We start from the raw sequence: 22,615 nt of genomic DNA on the forward strand, positions 1-22,615 counted from the left end.
CCGCGCCTGCGCAGTCGCCCGTGGCTCGCGCTCAGCCCGGCAAGGGCTCGTGGCTCCGCAGCGGGTCCACGCGGCTTCGGGCACCGCCCCCGTCCCGCCCCGCGGCGGCGTTGCAGGGAGGCGCGCAGGGTCGCGGCTGCCGAGAAGCGCTACGCCGAGATACGGGCTTGGGAGTTAACTTGTGTCGTCATGAGGCCTCAACGTGACTCCGTGACACCGAGTGGCCGGTGCCCAAGTGTCCGGTTCTCATCTGCGCCCCCCTTTCCCGGCCGCTGAGTCCAGGCCGGAGTGAGTGAGGCCCTCCCGCTGCGGCGGCCCGGCGCCCCTCCCCCTGCTGCTCTTCGCCTTTCTATTGACGTGGGTCCTTTTTTAACCCAGCTGGTTGTGCAGAGGGAAGGCCAGATGTGAGGCCAGGTCTTTGCAGCGAAAGAGGTTTATCACAGTGGGGCCAAGCAAGAACGGGCGTAGGGGTGCGGTGCGAAGCGGAGCTCAGATTTGTGTCCCCGGGGGCTGCTGAGGGGATATTTACCAGGAAGTAGGGAGCAAGAAGGGGGGGGGGCTCGGATATGATTGGTGGAAAGTAAGTGTAAGTTTCAGCGTAAGTATCAAGAGCTCTCCTGCGCAGGCGCTGGGGCTCCTAGTTAAGCCTCTGACCAGTCGCAGGTGCAAATTGGCGGTGCGGGGTGTAACATGCGGTGGGGTTTTGGCCCGTGACGTCTAAAGGTCACTATTGTAGTCCTTCGTTCTAGTCCTTTAGTGTGCCTGCGCAATGCTCAGTCGGCGGGGCTGTCAGCAAGTTTGTTTCCCTGGTCCTCTGCAGAAGGAGCTTGGTGTTCTCTATGTCATTTTGTTTCTACCTCGTGGGCCTTGTAACTCACAGGTGGTGATTTCAGTCCATGCCTGTCTTTGGATCATTCCTCAGTCTTGAGGGATGAGGGGTGACCACCACTCTGGCCGCTTTCTGCTGCTAAGGGCGAAGGCCCAGCAGGGGCTTGAGGAATGAAACAGCTTGACGTCTAGCTGTACACATTCTAGGGTATTCAAACTGGACTGCTGGAGGTCGGTATGCCCCCAATTGAGGGTTGACACGACAGAGGAATAATCTGGTGGCCTGCAGTCTTTGAGAGACAAACTTGACATGAAAGTTAAGAATTATAGGCCCAACAGAAGAATCAGTAGCGCTGTGACTAGAGGAATTGTCGGTGGATGGAGTAAACGGCCGACTGACGGGGAGAAAGCCCTTTACAGAATTCCATGCCTCTGGCGCGATTACCAATGCTGGGTCACCAGCTGGCCTGTTGGTGGTATTTCCTTTACACTGGGTGGTATGTGGTATTTGTCCACATGCACCAGCAGGTGTTACAACCACACAGGCGCCGCCTTGTTCTGCCAGGGGGTAACCGAAGGCTGTTCTGTTATCCATTACTACAGTGGCTATGGAACTCACCATGATCTTTGGTCCGTCTAACTAGAGGCAGGCGTTTTGGCCAGTTCCTCCACTGAGGCAGGTCGATTTTGAAGGGTGGCCTCGTGATAGGCACCCCCTCCCCGTGGGGCTGCTCATCCTGGTGCTAAGCCTGTGCCCGTGATGATGAAGTCTGAGGCTGCCTTCCTTTTGTCTGCTCTCCTGGGGTGGACATTACCGACCCTTTTGAGTCGGGCACCAATAAGCGTCCTTCTCCTCAGTGTCGCTCGCGCCAGTAGACAGAGACCAAGTTCAGCTGAGAAGCAAAGGAAAGCTTTATTCTTTGATCGAAGAACGGAGAGATGGGAGCTTGCTCTGTAGCACAGGGTCTCCCCTGAAAGGCCCAGGGCCGGTGCTGCTTTATAGGGTTCTGGCAAAGGGAGGGGTGGAGTCGTTGTGGGTCAGGCGGGTGCAGCACTTCTGCACACGGCTCACCCAGTCTGGCTGTCAGGCAGAGCCGGTTTGCACTGGGAACACTAATCCAACATGTTAGGTGGGAAGCCTCTGCACACGGCCCCCTACAGGCAAGTAAAACTAGAATAAACACAAAAGAGGTTGGACCGTATCACCTGGATTCCATCTTATTTTTCCGGGGACCCCAGTGGGCTTTGCTGGGGACATTTCCTTTAGGTTGGGGCTCTCTGGGCCCCACAGAGGAACACATCCTCCTGGTGTCCACATCGTCATCCATGCGTGTTTCTGCAGAGGCCAACGGGCTGGGGCCGAAGATGAGTTAGTGGCACGTGAGTGACGCGAGAATGGGGCCAGCTTGTAGGGTCTGGTGAGCTGCAGGCCTCTTTGTTTGGGGGCCTATCACACCAACTCTTCTTTTGGTGTGCTTGGACCCATTTTTGCCATTTGATGGGCCCTTGGTAGCCAGTGTGTTCTAAGGCCCTCCAGGCAAGTTGGGAGTATCCTTGGAAGGCTAGACCATCTCTGGTTTGGGTCAGTTCCTCTGCTCACTAGTTACAAGTTGGAAGGTTATAGTTTTCAGTGGCTCCCACTTGCTAGGGTGTCCTGGCTTGTGGATGAACGGTGGTCCGAGCTCTGTAGGGAGGCATTTGAGTACATCGTTAAGTGAACTGTAGAGGGTACAAGGGGAGGTCAAATTACAGGAGAATTTTGCTTCGGGAGCGGGCATTAGGGCAGCCTCTAGAGGAAGGTCAAGGTTATATTATTTAGTCCTCCTGTAGTCATTAGTGGGGGAGCCTGGGAGAGGGCTGGCAGGGCTGAGTGTATCTTTCCCCAGCGGGGGGTTAGGATGACAGACCCAACACTGCCTTTCACCCCCTGCTGCAGTGGCTTTTGAGAGGTGAGTCAGAGTGTCTGTGTCCCAAGCTCAGTGTGTGGCAACCCCTGGCAGGAAGATGGGAGGAGGAGGAAAACAGGGTCCATCCCAGGTTCCTTTCAGGACCACGGGGGTAGTTTACAGATGACTTATTTGCATCTGAAAATACACGACTATCAACGTATTTATTTTCTACCTTAATACCCAAGAATAGAAGAGGCTCTGATAGACATTATCATATTTACGAAGTAAATGACTCCCTCCCAAGATAGCACGTGAGTTTCATAAGCAGACAGAAGAGCACACAGCCCCACCAGACTAGCAAGAACCTGCCCGCCATCCATCCTAATAGTGGTCCAGTGACTCGTGGCCGCACCTCTGGTGACCTGCAGGCTGGGGCCTGTGTCCTGGCCCTGGAAGCTGTAGCTACCAAGGGACCGGGGGCCTGGCTGTGCTCTAGGTTGCCCTCACAGTGACCCTTCCCGAGGGGCATCGCAGGACGGAGTCTTCCTCTCAGAGCTGGCCGGCAGGTCTGATGGGTCTCCCTGGAAAGCCTGTCCAGGCCCAGGCCCAGGCCCTCTCCAAGGTCAGAGTCAAGCAGATGTCCCCTGCCGGACCCTGTGCAGGGATGATGGGGCTGGCAGCCTAGGCTGGGGCCGTGAGGGCGAACCACCTGCCCTGCTCACCTGTTCCTTGGCACAGAGGTGCCAGCAGGCAGGTGGCCCTGATCCCCCAGCACGACAATCACACCCAGGATACAATACAACCATTTCAAATTCAGAGGTCAGACTTCATACCTACATTGTAGAGATACACGTTATCAAAGCTTTATATTAAAAACATAAAAACTCATACAAAGTTTGAGTCTATACACGTGAGCCCATTCAGCTCTCCGCAAGGTGCTTTCAACGGCAGACACTCCTGGGCCCTGGGTGCCAAGCCCGTGCCTGCCAGGGACCCGTCAGCTCAGGCACCGACCCCATGGTCGCGTTTGGTTCCTGCAGAAGAGTCGTGGTGACAGTGCCCTTGCGTCCCGGCTGACCCCCGCGGTGGAGGGCCCACCTTGCCCAACATCCCAACCGAAGCCAGCAGGGCTGCAGGCGGCCAGCTCTACGCCAGCGGCCCGTCTCCATCCCCAGGTCCGCTCCTGAGCAGGTGCAGACTGCTGTCGTCGTCCTCAGGTGCGTCTGCTTCCTCCTCGCTGCCCGGTGGTTCAGAGGGCCGCTTCAGGCCCCGCTGCTTAGAGACAGCCAGAGCGTACTGCATATTGTAGCGGTTCCAGTCACAGCTGCCGAGGGCACACGGGACTCACGTTAGTAAGACCGACGCTGGGCCCTTCTGTCCCCAGATCAGACAACACAGAGAGCGGCCCTGGCGTGGAACCAACTGGAACCTGCTGGTGACAGTGAAAGCCCCGCCCTGCCCATCAGCCACTCCCGAGATACGTACAGTTTGGAGACGTCGTCCCAGTGGCGCTGGATGCTCTTCTGAAGGAACTGAACTGCCGGCAGCAGTGTCCCCACTCTGGAAAGGAAACGTCCCTCAGCGTGGGCGGCCACCCGGACCTGCTCCACGCTGTACGCTTGTAAAAGCCTCCCCTGGTCTGTGCGTCCACACAGACAGCTGATTCAGGGAGCGGGCGGGTCGTACCTGGACTTGAGCTTCTGTCCGTGGGCCATAAGCAGTTTCTGAGTCCATATGAGGTAGAATTCTAGATGGCGAGACTCTTCGAAGGATGAAGCTAAAAATTCCAGCACCTTCTCCACATACAAGTCAGGCAGGGAGGAGCTGACGACCTCAACTGGAAGAGAAGGAGGAAAGTCCCACTCAGCCCGCAAAGAACCTGTCAGGAGAGACGCACTCACAGCTCTGCACGTGCAGAGACCCGGCCGCCGCGTGTGGCCACAGGGTCCCCTCGGCCCCGCGGGCCTCCCCAGCCCTGGCCTGGGCTCACTCTCGTCCCAGGGAACCGACTCCAGGGCCTCCTGCATCAGCTTCCTCTCGTTGAGCCGGAAGGCCATGAGGATGGCCCTGGTGAAGTCCCGCTGGCACAGCGCTGCCCGGATCTGCGCAGGCGTGACGCTGGTGTCCAGCTCGAACGGGTCAAAGAGCATCCGGGCGTCCAGGGAGTAGATAAGGAGCCCCTCGGTGGTGGTGGCTGCCCAGCAGCGCCCTGGGAAATTAAGCAGACTTAACAAAGGCTTCCTGAACGTTTATTTCCACTTTTCCCCATTTTTTGAAGAACAGGTACTGAACATGTCCCCGGGGTCCTGAGTGCGACAAGCGGGAGGGAGCCTGGGGGACGCCGGCCCCTTGGGAAGCAGCGCCCCATGAGGGTCAGCCTGCCGCAGCCCCATCCTGCTCCCTCCCCTGCCGGACACTCCTGGGGCGGCCCGACAGGCACATGGCAGGGCGCTCAGGGCAGGTGCCCACCTCCCTGCTTGGAAGCTGGGCGTGTCTGAAGCCATAGCTTCCATGGCCGTCCACCAGTGGGGACAAAGATGGCCACGTCTCACCCCCAGGGGTCGGTGGTGCCCAGAGCCGGCCAGAGGCTCCATGCCGCCCTCGCCCCGGGAGGGGGCTGACAGGCCCACTGTGCACACCGCAGGCCCGGAAGCCCATCGGGACCAAGCCCACCCCTCCCACATCAATGACCTGATGCCCAGGCGCACCGGTGGGAGAGAAGCGGAGCGAAGTCACCCTGATCTCAGGTTTGAAGTGCCGGGAGCTCATGTCACCTGGGAACAGAGGCACCGCCCGTCACAGGGCAGCACATCCCTCACCACTCGCCCCACAGAGGGAGGCCCGCCCTGCAGAGCCAGCAGGAGCAGCAGCCCCGTGTTGGGGCCTCAGGTGCTGCTTCGTGGGCCCTGCGGGCCTCCGCGGACGAGCCCTCAGGGCGGACGGTCTCTGGGCTCCAGTCTAGCCAGCAGCCGGCTTGTCCATTCCGGAGAAAAGCCCTGCCCGGCCCAGGCTGCGAGGCAGGTGGTTCCAGCCCCTCAGGGCCCTCAGGCCGGGGAGGCTGCCAGCCCGACACTGGGCTTGCCCTGAAGCCCACATGGGGGCAGGCGCAAGGCACAGGGCTGGGCACCGGCCAGATGCCCAGCCACTTGCAGGGGGGACCCCGCGCCCTGGCCACCAGCGCCAGAGTTCCTGGACGTCAATTGCTGCGGCCCCGACGAGAGCAACGCCACCCGCCACCCCCCAGGACAAGCAGGTGGTGAGCAGGGCGGCCTGCCGTGCCCTGGCCAGGGGGACACAAGAGGACCCACCGCTCACCCTTCTTCACGCCCGGCAACGGGATTGGGACCCCGCCCTCCTCCATGGCGTCTTGGTCAATGAGCGCCAGGTTGCCAAACTCTGTCATTTTCCTTCGGTTCAAAAATTCCTAAAGGGCGAAACCCGGACATCTCACCGCGGGAGGTGCAGGGAGTGCGCACTCGTCTGCCCCCCTCCCTCCTGTGCCACCAACACAGGCTGGGGGGCGGCCGGCCCTGCCTGGAACCCCACGGGGCACACGGAGCCTGAGACGGGACAGGGCAGCGCCTCCCCTGGGCTCCCGCAGCCAGCCCCGTGGTGGGCGGATTCTCTAACCCGACAGCCGAACGAAGGGCGCGCGTGACCCTGCGAGGGAGCCGCATGTGGGTGCCGCCTGCTGCCACCGGCCACAGCCCGTCCTGCTGCACGTCCCCGGGGACATGACGAGGACAGCCCACCCCGGAACACCCAGGAGGGGCGGGCCCACAGCCGCACGCAGAAGCCCCTCGCCCGGCAGGGGAGCCAGAGCAGGTGAACCCGGGCAGGCGCACCTGTCCAGAGGCACCCCCCACCCAAGGTCCCCGTGGAGCCGGCGCGTGAGCAGGGCCATGGGTGAGGCCAGGCAGCCCCGGGCGTTTGCAGCAGGGACCACACAGGGGTCCCGTGCAGCCCCGGGCCCTGCTCTGCGGCCTTGCAGCGCTCGCTCACCTCCATGGCATCCAGAGAGAGGTTGCAGGAGATCTCGAACTTCTTCCTGAGAATCTGCTCCTGGACGTGATAGATACACACAAACCTGGACATCCCTCCCGCCAGGATACTCTGGCCGTCCGCAGAGTAGCACAGAGTGGTGAAGGCCCTGCACAGAGTGGACGCCGACTCAGATGCCACCCAGAAGGCAAACAGTACCCTCCCCAGCATCCTCCAGGGCTCTGGCGTAAACCCTGCAGGGTCAGAACCTTGGCCCAGTCACCAGGCTCCTTCTGGGCAGCACGGCCCCTGGACGAGGGGCAACGCTGCAGCTTCCGAGAGTCAGGACGGCTCCCAGAAGGGCCGCGGGGGGGCGCCCGCCCGCCCCGCTCACGGCAGCACACACAAGGGCGTCTGCTCGGGCCCGCAGGACCAGAGACCTGGCGTTCAGTGCCCCGCTGGCTCACAGGACTCAAGACGGTGACCTTGGACTGGGCAGAGGATTCTTAGAGACAACACCGAGAGCACAAGTGACAAAGGAAAAAATACACAAGTGGGCCTTTGTCACAATTAAAAACGTGCTTCAAACAACACCTTCAAGAAAGTGGAGATGAGCCACAGGAGGAAGAAGATACTGGCGAAGTGTATATCTGATGAGGGTCTCATGTCTCAAGTACACAAAGAGCTCTAAAAACTCAGCAATACAGACGGCCCGTTAGAACAGGCAGATGCTCTGCAGAAAAAGTTCTCCAAAGCCCACACACAAATGGTCCATTGGACGTGAAAAGACGCTAAGAACATCACTGCTCAGGGAAATGGAAACCCAAACTATGAGGCGCCAGCTCACACCCACCAGAACAGCTGGGATTTTTAAAAACAGGCAGGAAGGGGCATTGCCAATGATGTGGGGACAGCGGAAGCCCCTGCCCTGGGGGGATGTAAACTGTGCAGGCTCCTTGCAAAACAGTCGGGGGGGGGTGTCCTCAAAAGGTGAAACAGAGTCGCCAGGGGGCCCGGCAATGACACTGGCAGGGATGCACCCGAGAACTGAAAATGGGCCCACAGATTCTGGTCCTCGGGGTGGGAGGATGCAGAAGCCTGTCCATCCACACGGACCCCGCCAACACCCTGCTCCCTCTGGGAGGGGCCCCCGCTGAGGAGCTCCTGGGCTCCGGGACAGCCCCACCGAGCACTCACTTCCCCTTGGCCGAGTGCTTGGCAGTGATCTTGTCCAGCTCCTTCCTGCCCGTCTTGAGGTCGTGCCTGCCCTCGATGGAGCCAGTCTGCACCGCGTTTTCAGGGTCCCAAAAGGTGATCTGTGAGTTCAGCGTGGCCACAGCCAGCTCAGCACCGTCAGGGCGAAAGGTCACGGCCAGAGCTGAGAAGAGGCGCGGAATTAGGGCCGAGGAAGACCCTGGGCTCCGGCCGATGGGCCACACTGAGCTGCCCTCATCCCGGCACCTTGAGGGCCTGGGGGCCGCAGGACGCGCACAAGGCATAACCGAGCAGGGGCGGCCCAGTGGAGGGCTCTGAGCGGGAGGTGTCACGTGGAGGTCACGGCGGGGCTAGAGACGGACTAGCTGGAGGCGGGGGTGGTACAGAGGCCCCCAGGAGACGCAGGGGGCCAGTGGCTAAAAGCCTGAATCAGAGCCAGGTTGGGTGGCAGGAAGCAGAGACCACCACAGAGACCACGAGCCCCGGGGCCAACGACCGGGTTCCATGAGGGCCAGACACGGGCAGCACAGTCTTCGCTGTGACCCATCAGCTCTGCAGCTTGGCCGGCTGCGCACCAGGACGCTTTGCCCCTGAGTGCAGGCGGTGGGGCTCCAGGACAGGGCCTCAGGCCCAGGAAGCTGCTACAGCAGGGCCCCCGGCTTGCTCCCCTTGGGGAGCCCGATGCCAAGTGACAAAACCAGGCCGCCAACCCTAACAGCCCACGGCGCTCGGAGCCCTGGGTTTATCCAACCACGCGACCGAGACCGGGCCTTCCCCCCGGTGCCCGGCAGCCGCTTACCGTCAGAGGTGAGGGCCAGCGTCTCTGTGGTCCTCCAGCTGTCCGCCATGTCCCAGAGACGCACCGTCCTGTCCCAGGAGGCGCTGGCCAAGACCGACTTCATTGGGTTAAAACACAGACCACTGATGGGCCCCTCGTGGCCGGACAAAACCTACGGCCGTTCAGAAAAGAGCTCTGAGGATGAGAGACACCCAGCGGGCCGCCCCGGCGTGCAGAGGCCGTGGCCGCTGGGCTGCGGTGTGGGCCCGGAAGAGGAGCCCGCCCAGGAGACGCGTGTGAACAGTGCTCCCCGTGCCCGGGATGCGACTCTGCCCCCCGCTCCTCTCGGGTCAGCCAGGCCCCCTCCCCACACCCCAGCCCTTGGCCAAAAGTGCGGCTCCTGGACTCGCGGCCCTTACGTCGAGGAGCCTGCCCGTCTGCATGGACCAGATGAGGATCTCAAAAGAGTCCTGGGCCCCAGCAGAGACGATGTCCCCGCTCGAGTTCACAGCCACACAGGAGAACTGGGTGGGGCGCGGCGACGTGAAGGTGCGGAAGTTGCGGTACCTGCAGGAGGACAGCCCGGTCGGGACGGTCCCAGGGCCACGAGCCTTCGTGGGCCTCACCCCGTGTCTGACCGACGAGCCCAAAACCCTCAGCCTCGTTCTCACAGCCCGGCACACGGGGAGAGGCTGTGGGGCAGGCCTCCCCGCAGGAAGCTCACCTGTGAAGGTCAAAGGCACGCACGGTCCCGTCCATGGAAGAGGTCACGATGACGTAGCCAGTGGTGGTGAAGGTCACGCCGGTGACCCCACTCGAGTGCTCCGTGAAAGTGATGAAGCAGAAGCCGCTGAGGGTGTTCCACACCTTGACCTGTGGCGGGTAGCACCCCGGCTCAGGACACCCCACGGGGTGCCCCGCGAGCGAGGACAGGGGGGCAGCCTCCCACATCTGAGAGCAGCTGCTGGCACCATGGACCCCTCAGGCGTGCCCAGAAAACTGAGCCAAAAAGGGGGAAACAGACACCCAAGGCCTCTCCACTCAGACCGGGCAAGTCTGCAAACGGCTTCTCAGGAAGCCAGACGAGGCGGGGTGGGCTCTGGAGCTCCACGCTGAGCCCCAAGTCAGGGCCTGGCCACGGTGCCGCACCCGCCTCAGCCAGGCCAGGAGGACGGGGGCAGGACCCCACCGGCTCCCCCTGGCGCCCCCCACGGCCCACCTTGCTGTCGTCCCCGCCGGTCACAAGGTACTGCCCGTCAGGGGAGTAGGCCAGGGACACCATGCTGTTGAAGTGGCCCTGCTGCTTGAGCACGTAGGATTCGCTCTGCCACTCCCACACCAGCAGCTGGCCCAGGCCTGCGGGGCACACGGGGACTGCTCGTGACACCGCTCGCCCGTCTCGGCCCGAGGCAGGTGCCGTCAGCCTCCGCCTGAACGAGGGGCCCCAGCACGGAGACGCCAGCCTCCCGCGTCGCCCGCCAGAGGCCAAGGCGACAGGCCGGGTGCTGCCGAGGGAGGCCAGAATTCAGGCGGCAACAGGACTCAGGGCTCAGAGGAGAGCTTGGGGAAGGAAGCTTCGGCGGCTGCTCCTTCCTAGGGAGGCACCTGGCTGCTGGCCTGGCGCGGCGCCCTGGGGGGAGGCGGGATGGCCGGCAGGCTTCCCGGAGGAAGAGTCCCACTCCTGTCCTCACAGACCCAGGTACCAACCTGAGCACCCGAAGGCGATCCAGTCCCCAGAGCCGTTGATGGCGATGGACGAGACCCTCTGATCCGAGACACTGCGGAGAAACACGGGGCGCGGTCAGCACAGCAAGGGCCCCCGTCCCTTCCCCGGGGTGGCTGTGCGAGTGAGGACAGGGCCAGGTCTCCCCACTAGCAGCACCCACTTCCTCCCCACCCGTTTACTAGACATAGACAATTCACTTCACTGAGCGCATCAGGAAACCCAGAGTTTTCTTGCCCCGCGTTCAAAACCTCGAAGCTGCGTGACCTCGGGAAACCAGTGCTTTTAGTTTTCTCAACGTTCCAAAGATGCAGAAGAAAAATGAGAACAGGAAGTAAAAACAGTGTGATCTACACGTGGAACCAAAGCTCCCTCTGACTGGGGGTGGATGCGGCCGAGGGGACTGCACGTCTGAGATGGGGGCAGGGCAGCAGCGCCCCCCAGTCTCTCTAATCCAGGAGAGAGGAAGGTGCAAGTGTCCTGGGAAGCCATCCGTGCGGCTGGCCGGGCCTCTTGGCCACTCCACGGCCCTTGGTCCAGACGGGCACAGCACGGCTTCCACCTTCCCCCACTGCCCGCCGGTGGACTGAGAGTGCGTGCACATGCACACACACACACACACACGCATGCACACACGTGACCACATAGAGCAGAGTCGCTGACCTCAGGGAGTGGATGAGGTTGAACTCGGGGAGCTCGTGAAGGTGGAAGATTCCGGAAGCAAAACCAGTGACCAAGAGGTGGACCTTCTTGTGATACGCTGCAGCTGTCAGATGGTTGAAATCTCCTTCTTTATTGAAGAAGTACCTAGCAGGCAGGGACACAAGGACTGTGGGAAGAGGACCAGAGAGCGCAGCTGGCCTCACAGCCCCACCCCGACCCCCGGGCATGCAGAGGGCGCCGCCCCTCCTCCTGAGGACCACCTACTCCTCCGTCCTCACACTCGCAGCTCTGCGCGCCCAGCTCCTGACCCTGGTCTGCCTGGGACCGCACTTCCCCAGGTACCCCCCGACTCCTCATCGCCCACCCCCGCCTGGGGCCCCGGGGCAGGAATCACAACGTGGCCCCAGAGGGCGCAAGGCCACCCCGCGCAGGCGGGAGACCTACTTGGCCGCCCGCGAGTACTTCACTTTCCCCTGCTGCTCCTCGGCGGCCGGCGCGGCCTTCCCATGGACGGTGGTCTCCCTCTCCGCCTCGTCCTCCGCCCCGTCCTCCCTCTGCAGCAGGTCCGCCTTCCAGCCCGTGGGGGCTTTCAGCCTCAGGCCCTCAGGGAGGGTGTCACACTGCCACACGCACAGGGCGCCGTCCTGGCTGAGCGTGTACAGCTGCGGAGGGAGACGCGAGAGCCTGGGTCACCCTGACCCCCAGCCCACGGTGCCCAGGCTGCACAGACACCGCCCAAGCCTGCCCCGGCTACCGCGGCCCCAGCCTCCCCAGGGAACTGGGAGCAGCCTCAGGGGAGGGCCCAGCGCCCGCTCGAGGCTGTGACCGGGGACGTACGTCCAGGCTGCTGGACTCGAAGAAGCAGCCCACGATGGCATCCTTGTGTCCCCCCAGCGCGTAGTAGATGAGGTTGTCCCACCGCTCGGCCCCAAACACCCACGTGGACATGTCTTTGCTCCCGACCGCAAAGCACCTGGGGGACAGGGGAGTTGCAGCTCAGCCTCGGGCTTGCAGGTGTCAGCCTCCCCGTGGGGTCCCCGGGCACAGGGGAGAAGCCCAAGGCTCCAGGCGGGGACACCTCTGGTCTGCTGCATCCACCTGTGCTTCTCCCGGGACCAGGAGCCTCACTGCACGTGTGTCACTGTCCCTCCCAACAAAGGAGTCTCCCGGCGGGGGGCAGCCCAGGGGAGCCTGAGAACCGACCACTGAGCCCGTGGGGGGCTGCCTGGGGACCCAGCTCTTCATGCCTCCCTGACCCGCCCTCGATCCCAGGACCTGCGGAAGGACAGGAAGGCTTCGCTATGGGGCGCCCGGTCCTCCCCGCAGACCCACCCCCGAGGAGCCCACCTGCATCTCCCGCGGACGCACTGCACGCCTGGGGGCTGCGTGACCCGCACTGTGGCCAACCACGTGAGAACAGCCCACCTGGTGCATGAAGTGGCAGCCACCAGCAGCCTTCCCTCCCCCTCCCGGCGCACAGAACCCAGGGCAGCGGAGACACATCCAGCCCCTCTCAGGGACAGCTGGGCCAGAGCACGGGCCCGGCAGCCAGGCTGGGTGACGCCCGCCAGCTCTCCTCCTGCCCACAGCTGCCCCGGAAGCTGGGCCACCGCACGCTGGCTTATCGCGGTCCTCATCCAGGGCTGCGCTCTGCTCTGGTTTCCGGTGACAAGGGCCAGACAAACCTGACTCAGACCCAGGAGCCAGGCCTGCGCCCTGTGCCACACGAGGCTCGTGAGAGACCATTTGAAAACAAGACGGGGATGCGACAAGTCACCCCGAGTTCCCCAACAAGGTGCTGTTTACAGGTTCCCCTCGGGCCCCTCCTATGCCCAGCCCCACCCCGACCAGGCCTCACCGGGAGTCGTCTGTCCAGTCAATGCACGTGGTCTCATCGTACGGCCCGAAGTAGGTTTTGTCCAGAACAAACGCGTTGAATTCCCGCTTCCTCCCAGGGGCGTGGTACATCTGAGCAAGGTTGCCTTTGGTGACAACAAATTTCCTGCCGCAGAAACGGGTGCCATCAACATCCAACGCCAGTGAGGGCCCCAAGCCCAGCTCAGAGCTCCGGAGAGGGCCGATCTCCTGCTCCGAGGCCAGCCCTACAGGCGGCAAACCTGGAGCCCTAACCCTGCCTCTCATGGGCCCTGAGTCCCCCCTTCTCTGGGCGGACAGTCAGGAAGAAGTGGACAGACCCCGGGCCCTGCCACACCTCTGCCCCGGAGCAGAGACCCTTCAGGTTCTCCCGCCGGCCCAGGGGGTGGTCACCAAGGCCAGACCAAGCTCAGACAGCCCCGGGTGGAACCGAACGCAAGACACAGACAGGCCCTGTGACAGGACCCGGGCGCGGCCCCTGCCCAGGACGGCTTCTCCGGGGTCTCTGAGGGTGGACGTGGGGCGAGGCTCACCACTGACTGGTGTAGCCGCCCCTTTCATGGCACAGCCAGCCAGCGTGGGCGTGAGCAGCCGGGAACAGCCCCCCTTCCCACAGCCCTGGAGCCCAGAGCAGGCCCAGGACTCGCCACGTGCTCCTCCCAGCGGGGTCAAGGCCGCGGGTCGGTGCCGCTCAGCACAGGGGCTCCTCCATGACCCGCTGTCTGGGGGCACAGCTTCCCTGGAGACAGTTTTGGACAGGAACCTGCAGAACCTGCCACTCGAGGTGTGAGCACCAGCCCCGGGGGAGGAGAGGAGGGGCCTGTGCAGCCGGGATCCAGAGGGGGGACCCAGAGGGGCACGGGCTCGGGGGCTGTCTGTGGCCGCCGCGGTGATGTCTGAGCCCACCAGGTGCGAGGGAGCCTGCAGCTCCACAGCTCCCGCCCCGCCCGCAGGGGTGTACCTGCCATCGGGGGAGAAGGAGACGCTGTGCACAGCGCCCTTGAAGTGGAAGCGGTGCAGCACGGCCCTGCAGACCAGGCTGGCGAGCAGCGCGTCGCCCCCTGCGGGAAGGGAGAGCAGAGGGAGGCCCCGCACGCCACACGCAGGCGTCAGGTCGTGAGGCCCAGCCCCGCGGGGCCAGCGGCACACGGCCAGGGAGGACACCCCGCATGCCCGCCCGAGGCCCACCGGGGCCGCAGACACGGAAGCAGCGGAGGGGACCATGCGGGCCTGGACCCTCAGGGGTCTTAGTGTCAGCCTCGGGTCAGCTGGACGCCCGCCCGGCAGTCACCACCCCATGCCATTGCCACCTCTCGGCCGAGGGCGGTTACCTTCATCGACAATGATGGCAAGGCGGCCGTCCGGGGACAGCCCCACACACTTGATGTTGTACCGAGTGGCCAGAGGCAGAGTGTCGGACTTGTTGCTGGGAGACAAAAAAAACAGAGCTGAGCTGCTGCTCTTGGGTCACCAGGCGGGGGTGGGGGACCGGGCCAGCCTGGACCAGCAGCACCCACCCTGCACCTGTCTCCCCGCCCCTCCAGGCCTGCCAGAGCCCCGGACTCCTCAACCGCCCCTCCCTTGAGAGGGAGAAGAAATAAGACAACATCCTGGAGGAAATTTCGCTAAGCATGTAAAAACCTTAAAAGTGGGTTTCGAACGTGTCAATTTTGCTTCCAGGACCTCATCCTGAGAGGACCCTGGAAACATATAGTCAGGAAACCAGAAACAAGCCAGCTGTCCAACGGGAGGGTGAGCTCAGGGACAGCATGCCCGGTAAAGCTTTTTGCAGAAATGCAAAAACACAGAAAAATGGAAAGCTAAGTAAAAATAAACAACCACCGGATTACATTCTAATTTTGTTGTTATTATATAGTGCCACCCTGTGGTCATTCCTCTAGACAGCACCGTCACTATCGACACCGGTGACGACCCCGCCAGCAGCTGGCCCTGGGTGCGCCCTGCACTTCAGGAAACAACTCACAAGCAAGGCAAGTACTACGGCCCCATCTTACAGACTCGGAAACGGAGGCCTGCAGAGACCCAGGCAGCCTCTGCAACAGGAGGGTCTCGCCCAGACCACACATGTCTGCAAAGGGGTGACAGCCTCCCCCCGAGAAGACAGAAATGGAGCCACGTGCTTGCTCAGCAGGAGACAGAGTGAACCTGAGCACACAGAGCTGGTCCCGGCCGGACGGCAGTCCAGGGCGGCTCCCACGCCCCAGGTGCCCCCTCCCAAACGTTTCAGCCAAGCGACACGCAGCTACTACGCTGAAGGGAACATCAACAACCTCATTACATGGGGTTCAGCTGAGAGACGAGAAGGAAGAAACCAGGATCCCTACTGCCAGTCCCACTGCTGACCCATCGGCACTATGTAAATCCCGTAGCCCCCTACCAGGGGGCTGTCTCCATCGCCTGTTTAACAGTAACAGGTGTGCTATTAAAAAGAGAGGTGAGGAAAACACTGTTTTTACCTGCCAACTACAGTGATCACAGCTGTTAACGTCATTTCAGTGAACTTACTTTTTTAGGTCAAACACAGTGACTCTGTTTCCCACGGGACTGATAACTGAATTTCCATCACACGTAAAATTCAAGTTTCCACACCGATAGACTGTCCCCAGCAAATTTGAAAACTGAAAAGAAAACAAAGCTGTCTTAACACAAAGAAAACACAACTCCGGGAAAGGGCTAAGCGAGGCCTCCGATGGCGCAGAGACCCCCGCAGGCTCCCTGATCATTCCTGGGGTCCCGCTAGCCACCCCCCACCCCCCGGGACACTTCCTGGGCACCTACAAGGCCAGGAGGCCCTGAGCAAGAGAGAGGAAGAAGTGAGTCCAGTCCCCAGGGGCCCTGAGCTCCCGCTGGGGTGGGTAAGGGGCACGGTGAGCGCGGGGAAGCGTCCAGACAGGGTGTCTGCCGGGTGGAGGACAGGACAGGACCCACGTTGCAGGAAGAGAACAGCTGTGACAATGGAACAGCATCCCAAGTGCATCCTGGGTTCAAGGCTTCCTGAACAGGGTAACCTGCTGCAGCCCATCCATTCAATCATTCATTCAACCATCAGCCGCCCTCAGGTTCCACGTCGGGCAGGCGGGTGATGGAGAGAGAGCTGTGCCTGCAAGGGCGCCGTGCTGCCCAGACAGCCAACACCGTCGGCAGGAGAGGAACTTCAGAGGGTGGTCAGGGAAGGACCCTCAGAGGGGCCACCTGAGCTGGAACCCAGATGACAAGGAGCATCTGCAGCTGCAGGCGGGCAGGGCCCTGGGAACCCCAAGGAGGCCACAAGGAGAGCCCGGTCAGCCCATGTTTTAAGCAGAGGTGAACCATGATCGATCCCCTTTTTCGAAGGTGACGCTAAGTGACCCTGGGAGCCAGAGGAGATGCAGAGAGTCGGTGAGCCTTTGGTGCCATTCCGCACAGAAGGCAATGGTGTCGGAACTGGGGAGATGACCCAAGGAATGGAGAGCGTGGATGAAATCAGGCCCGAGAGGAGCTGGTCAGCAGGAGGTTTGGGTCACAGTGGGGAAGCAGCCTGAGCGGGAAGACCAGGTTGGGTGGGGGCAGCGTGGGTGTGGGGTGCAGCTGCTGGAGGCCCGCGCTGTGGCCAGGGCCAGACCAAGGCTGTAAGGAGCTGGGACCCGACGGAGGGCGGAAAGGCCGGAGGCGGCGGCCCTGCGGAGGAACAGCCTTCAGGGGAGTGGCAGCAACGAGCGGGGCCGCGCAAACGCCCAGGGCTCCAAACCAGCGGGTGGCCCGCTGTGCCAAGGGTCCCGAGACGTGGGGAGGATGCAGAAGCGCTCCAGGGGGCTCGGCGCCTGTCCCCCCTCCCTGTGTCCCCGCGTCCTCCCCACGTCGCGCGCTGCGGGCTCTGGGAACCAGGACTTCCGTCCGGGCTGGTTTTCGCTGCCCTCTCGGAGCTCAGCCGGACCCTCCCGCAGCGCTCCTGCTCCTCCCGCCCACGCCCGCCGCTCGGTCCCAGTCCAGGGCGCTGCGGCCCCTCGCCCGGCCTGTCTCAGGCTGCACGGTGAGGGACCGACCGGTGCTGCCGGACCCAGCCCGCCCAGGCCCGGCTCCCTGGCCCCGAAGGAGCAGTCTCGAGCAGCGGCCCCACCGGGACCCCGGGCTAAGGACCCCACACCATCCCCGGCCCGCGCTCACCCCGTACGCGAACTTCATCGCGGCCGCCACACGTGCGTTGCTTGCAGCCTCTGCGCCCCGCCTCCCGGCCCGCAGTAAGTACTTCCGGGGCAGGAGAGCGGTTCCCGCACCAACGCACCACAGCGCCCCCACGGGGCCCGGAAGAGCTGCGCCGCCGGAGGCTGGGCCCCAGCCCGCCGGCCCCGCCCCCGAGGCGTGGCCCCGCCCCACGAGGCGGAGCCCCAGCCCGCCGCCCCCCTACCCCCGAGGCTTGGGTTTCTGCCCGCCCGCACCGCCCACCGCAGTCCAGGCTTGGAGCTTCACGGGCTTGGGCCGGGCCTTGACGAGCCATTCGGGCACCAAGGAGGGTGAGAAGGTCCAACCCCACGCTTATCCGTTTGAAAGATCTCGATTATGAAGTGGGGACCAAAACAACGAGACTGAATAAACTGAAAACCTTTTCCAAAGAAAATAAATTGTATTAGCGATGCTACCAAACATGACAGAGGCAGTTTTACCTTGTCAAACTTCAGGCTGGCAAATAGGTCTACAAAAAACTCGAGAACTCTGAACACTGAAATGTCTTACTTCTAGTGAGCTATTGGGTAATAAGTTGTAAAAAAAATCCCTAATGCTCCCCCCAAAGTAAATAATCTATGCTTAAGAGTCAAGAACAAGGATTAGGGAAAGAAAACAAGAAAGTTCTTTAACTTTAAACACTCAATTTTCACACTCCACAGCAAAAGAATGAAGTTCACAGCAAGTTTCTTCTTAAAATGTGTATTTTCAGAATTATAATGCTTACATTTTAAACAGTCTTAATACAATGGCTTTAGTCTAAATATATTACAGAATAATGTGAAAAATGACTTTCATAGCAAACCATGAAAATGGAGTTAATACCTGCAGTATCAAAGTCACCAACTTGTCACCTTTTCCAGCCACAGAATCCCAGCAAACCATATCAACAATGCTTTTGGGTCTTACAGCCTGACGCACAGGATGAATAATTTAGAGAAAGGGGCATTTTCATGAAAAATCAAATTTTAAAATCACATAGGAGATTTCTTTTAAAGATCACAGTTGACAACAAAACACTTTGATCAGCCTAGTTTGTTCTTTTATAAAAAGTTGTATAAGTTTTCATTTTATGTACACACCTGGAGTGTTTAATTTCATTTTATAACTCAATTTTATTTTAAACGCTAAAGAAAAATTGACTAGAAGCCTGTGTGTCTTTTTTCCACTAACCCTTTATGGGATACCCAGCCCCATCAACTAAGACGAACATGGGAACCCGACCCACTACAGGCTGGGCTGACAATGGAACTGTAGGTAGAAGTCATTTTCAGATTAAATACAATTTCCACATTACAATCAGAAGAGTTATAATTTTTCCAATCATAGGAGACCCTATGAAATTCACCAAAATTATAACTTATTTTCTTTTTCATTTGCTAGTATTTACATCTTCCACAGATATTTGTAAAATGGCTGCATATTCTGCTTCTTAGATGCACATTCAGTACCTGGCTTCACAATTGTTTAACTGCTGCTACACCTTTACCAACAAAACCAGTGTAGCGTGTCTCAAACACATAAGCCTTATTTTAAACAAAACAAAAATCCAATTACAGCCTTTTAGTTAAAAAAAAAAGACGAAGTTTTAGGTGACATTCTTCATTTCTGTTAAAAACAACAACAACAGAGGCACCCATGTAACTTAGTTTGCAAAAGATCTTTTGGGTAATTAGGGGGTAAAAAACAAACCTGCGATAAATTTGACTTCATTCAATTTCCAGACATAAGAAACCACCATAAACATTTTGGATTTCCCCTCCATTTTTTTCTCCTCTAAATATGTAAGTAGTTAGAGAATTTCATCCTGGGATCAGAACCCAGCACAAGTCAACCAAAAATCAGGGAAGCACTGACTCGCATTCCCCCTCCAGAAGGTGAGAGGGAACGGTACATTACACACGAAGCAAGGGCGCCTTCCCTGGGCTCCGAGGCTCACCACGTGGATGAGGCTTTTCTGACAGAATCAAATATCAAAGATGTCTTCATTCACAAGGCTTGGTGGATCTGTAGGGCAATCATCAATTTTTACAATAAAACAAACTTAACATTAGAAACCCTAAACTATCATTAGATTCTGAGCTAATTTGCCTACTTTATTAGTTTTAAACTGCACGTAAGAAAGGTAAATTTCTGAGAAGTTTAATTAAACATACAAGCATTTATCTTTGTACACTTCTCCAATTTCTACAAATGAAAACCATGGAGGGGGGCGGGGATCACCACCTTCATTTGTTAAGCAAGCTGAAGACCGCACACAGAGAGCAACTGCTCCGCTCTATGCTCACTTTGCCCTGTGCCCGCTTGCCCCGCACCTCCAGCAAGCGGCATGCCAGGACAGTGGCAGCTGCTGCAGAAGGCCCTTTCTTCCCTGCCGCTCACACGTTTGAGGTTATTCATGAGGCCCCACCCTCTGCTGGACCGGCTACACTCGCATTAATCTGGTCAAGTTCAATTCCAAGCACACTTTCCCAGTGAATTAAGAGTTCTCTATTTCTTATGTACAAAAATACATCGCTTTGGAGAGCTGGAAAAGGTTTAATACGTACAACACTTATTTACAAGCTGTGACTTTCACACCAATAAAAACTAACACACGTTTATTTTGTCCTTGATTTTTGGTGCAAGTTAAACATTACATCAGTTAGTTTGTACTTTTAAAAATAATAAATCGACCATATGTACAATTAAATTTACAACCTAGAGCAAATTAACCCACTTGCATGGTATGACCGCAATGTAGTGGACAGCAGAGAGTAACAGTCCAAGACTTCCGTCCTTCCTGCAACCAGACTAGGAGTACACTGAGAAGACCCCCCAATCGTCATTGAAATGGAACCTCTTAATTTCTGAGACTTAAGGTGCAGAAGAAAAACATTCATTACACAGTTACAGTTACACGTAAAGACTAAGTTTAAAGGTGAGAGAAAAACAACGTACTAACCCCCACAGACACAATGACAATTAAAATAAATATATATTTAATTCCATGTGCATATAATACCTAATCCACATCGAGGGAGAAGGGAGAAAGGGTTCCAGAAACATTTACTTCCAAGTCATTTCAATACCGAGTTCTTTCTCATGCCCTGGTCTAGTCTTAAAGTACCTTTAAAATGGCTCCAGCTGATGAACGCTCCAGGTCACCCAGTTTGACAGCCCAAGGCACAGAAGGGGTTTTGTTCTTTCCCCACCCCCACCCCCAGCGCCATCCCCCTGCCCAGAAAGGGTGTTATTCTAGAAAAGCACAACTAGAGGATCTGGGGGTAAAGGACTGTGTTTTACCCCTTAGGAGACATACAAATCCACCTGGTCCAGAAATCGGGCAGCCGTGTGACCAGAAAGGCACACACGTGTCACTAATAAGCCTGCAAGGCCTGCTTTGAGTCTACCTGAGAGACCCCTGGGCTTCCGTAGAGAATCAGCAGATGACACGCTGCTCAGGTGAGAGCACTAGAAGCTCTTTCCCGAGCAGAGGGTGAGGGAAAAGGCGGGGCTCTGGGCAGACACGGAAGGACCGCAGCACAGGGGCGGGGGGGTGAGAAAACAACAAGGCATCTTACACCCCAGGCAGCACACAAGCAACGGTGCAATTCAGCTGACCAGCTGTACACTGAAATTCTCTGATGCGCCCACGGCCACGCAGAATCACCAGAAGTCTGGTTAGAGCGAGAAAGTTACAATCGAGTCAGGATCCCTTCAAGCGTGCGCATGCACGCACGTGCGCACGGCCGGTCTGGGGACTGTGTGAGCCCTGGGCGTGGTCACGTGACGCTGACTTCGAGAACATGGTCGTCTTGGCTGGGGATGACCAGGACCTGCGTGCCCGCGCTGGCGTTGAAGGCCTGGCCGGGGGGCAGCGCCCGGAGCCGGGGCATGGGCAAGCCCTTGTGCTCGCTGCTGGCCACCGAGCGTGTGCTGCCCCTGCTCTGGACGCTGCCGCTGTCCAACTGGTCGTCCACGTGCTTGTCCACCGAGAGGCTGTCGTTTTCTATCCAGCTATCTGCAAAGCACATAGGAAGTGAGATGGAGGCCGCCCCGCGCCGACCTCTCCCCACCCCGGGGAGCCGCGAGCCTCCCGAGTCGCCCTTCAGGGCACAAGGATGTCAAAGGCGGCCTCGCCTTTGAAGAGAATCTAGCGCCTGGGTCCTGGGCGGATTGCTCTCCAGACCAGGGCCCAACACGTGTAACCCTGACTAGTGTTTGGCCCTGGACACGGGCTGTTAAGCAGCAAGCCTGTCCCCATGCTAGTCTGTGGCCGCTCCGCACGGACGGCGCCTTCACTGCAGAGTCCTTACCAGCATCCAGTTGTGACGAGTGCGCAGAGTGATGGGGCAGGTATTTAAACAGCCTGACGTCGGGGAGGGGCAGGTAACCCGCAAAGAGGGGCATCACCTCCATGTGGACTCTGTGAGTGGCCCGAGCAGCCACAGGCATGGAGATGACCCCGGAACTCTTCCCGCACACTGCCCAATTGCTGCTGTTGTCGACAACTGAAACAAAGAGGGAAAGCACCGTTTTCACCCCAAAAAAGGACCTTCAGTGTTCACGCCAAAATAAGAAACATCAACAGTCTCACACTCCACAATGTGAAGTCCAGAACCGGAGCGTATACTCTGTATCTCGATGCCTTGTAACTGCACCTCAAAGTAAAACACCTCTGATTTAATAAGGAAGATACAGGCTGGGGGCACAGGGAAAAACCACTTTTTCCTCCCCAAGTTAATAAATGAGCAGTGAGTCAATCCTGCATTCAAATCCCCTTGAAAGCGCCGTGTGATGCTTCAAGAGCGCGGTCACTCCAGCTGCGGACTGGGGGCGGGGCAGGGAAGCTGGCTCCTCTGGGGGCGGGTCTGACCCCAACTCTGCCACTCAAAGAAGCCTCTGCTGGGATGGGAAGAAAAGATGCAGGTCAAGCGCTTAGCTCCTCTACGCGCACCCCGGAGAGGCTTTACTCTATGGCAGGTGCTGTTACGAACACTAGCTTAAACCACAACTGGGGTGTAAGTCAGTGCGATTCAAACACCTAACTGAGCAGTCGTTCAGAAGTTAGGTAAGACAGGTGCTGCTTGTCCTCGAGCAGCAGGTGACCTTGCACAGAGGTCAGAGCATCCCTGCCATGGGACACAACGCAAGAGCCCAGGAGCACGTGATTAGACGCTCCACGAGCACAGAAGGGGTGGCAGAGGGCGGACTCCCCACAGGTGGGGCCGGGGGGGCCTTCGAGGACGGGCAGAGGCCAAGCAGCACCGCGGAGGGGCGCACCGGAGCAGTGGTTCTCAGAGCTGGTCCTCAGGGCACCCGTGAGGGCACAGTCCTGCCTTCCTCAGTGTTCACACGCCCTCTGGGGGGAAACGCGAGGGCCTGAGTGTGAGCCTAGGCCCCACGTGCACTCAGAGTCAAGGCATTGTGTTCTTCGCCACCACAAACTTGCAGGAAAAG

The 22,615-nt window shown here is 59.3% G+C and overlaps 2 protein-coding genes across 8 annotated transcripts in view; both read right to left on the reverse strand.

Moving 5' to 3' along the window:
- Positions 1-1,759: 1,759 nt before the first annotated feature.
- Positions 1,760-17,196, reverse strand: PWP2 (PWP2 small subunit processome component). 2 transcript variants are annotated; one of them, XR_014015971.1, is made up of 22 exons: positions 17,117-17,196; positions 15,479-15,591; positions 14,284-14,378; positions 13,914-14,013; positions 12,936-13,079; positions 11,915-12,050; positions 11,522-11,739; positions 11,078-11,221; positions 10,399-10,469; positions 9,911-10,047; positions 9,416-9,564; positions 9,111-9,258; positions 8,713-8,863; positions 7,896-8,076; positions 6,720-6,867; positions 6,033-6,141; positions 5,426-5,491; positions 4,708-4,926; positions 4,404-4,554; positions 4,203-4,277; positions 3,440-4,041; positions 1,760-2,512 (listed from the first exon to the last, which is right to left on the reverse strand). XR_014015971.1 is itself a non-coding variant. In XM_081235611.1 (21 exons), the coding sequence occupies exons 1-21, from the start codon at positions 17,132-17,134 to the stop codon at positions 3,864-3,866; spliced, it is 2,751 nt and encodes a 916-aa protein (XP_081091737.1). In that variant the 5' UTR covers positions 17,135-17,196; the 3' UTR covers positions 2,532-3,863. The 2 variants fall into 2 exon arrangements, 1 of the variants encoding a protein (XP_081091737.1); XM_081235611.1 differs by lacking the exon at positions 1,760-2,512 and having other exon boundaries at positions 2,532-4,041.
- A 675-nt stretch (positions 17,197-17,871) lies between these two features.
- The window catches only part of TRAPPC10 (trafficking protein particle complex subunit 10), a 91,779-nt gene continuing 87,035 nt past the window's right edge, over positions 17,872-22,615 (reverse strand). For all 6 annotated transcript variants that reach the window (XM_081235852.1, XM_081235849.1, XM_081235854.1 and 3 more), the window contains 2 exons: positions 21,472-21,666; positions 17,872-21,176 (listed from right to left, as the gene is read on the reverse strand). In XM_081235852.1, coding sequence (XP_081091978.1) covers positions 20,938-21,176; positions 21,472-21,666 — 434 coding nt within the window. In that variant the 3' untranslated portion in view covers positions 17,872-20,937. The remainder of the gene's footprint in view (positions 21,177-21,471; positions 21,667-22,615) is intronic.

This window comes from Mesoplodon bidens (assembly GCF_964165515.1).
Source record: "Mesoplodon bidens genome assembly, chromosome: 5".
Lineage (NCBI taxonomy): Eukaryota > Metazoa > Chordata > Mammalia > Artiodactyla > Ziphiidae > Mesoplodon > Mesoplodon bidens.

What these genes read in the sequence shown, in the direction of transcription:
- PWP2 (XM_081235611.1), bottom strand. An exon ending in AAGTACTCGCGGGCGGCCAA is followed by an intron (nt 11,222 to 11,521) that starts GTAGGTCTCCCG and finishes CCTGCCTGCTAG; the next exon opens with GTACTTCTTCAATAAAGAAG. An exon ending in TCTCTCTGGATGCCATGGAG is followed by an intron (nt 6,142 to 6,719) that starts GTGAGCGAGCGC and finishes TTCGCCCTTTAG; the next exon opens with GAATTTTTGAACCGAAGGAA.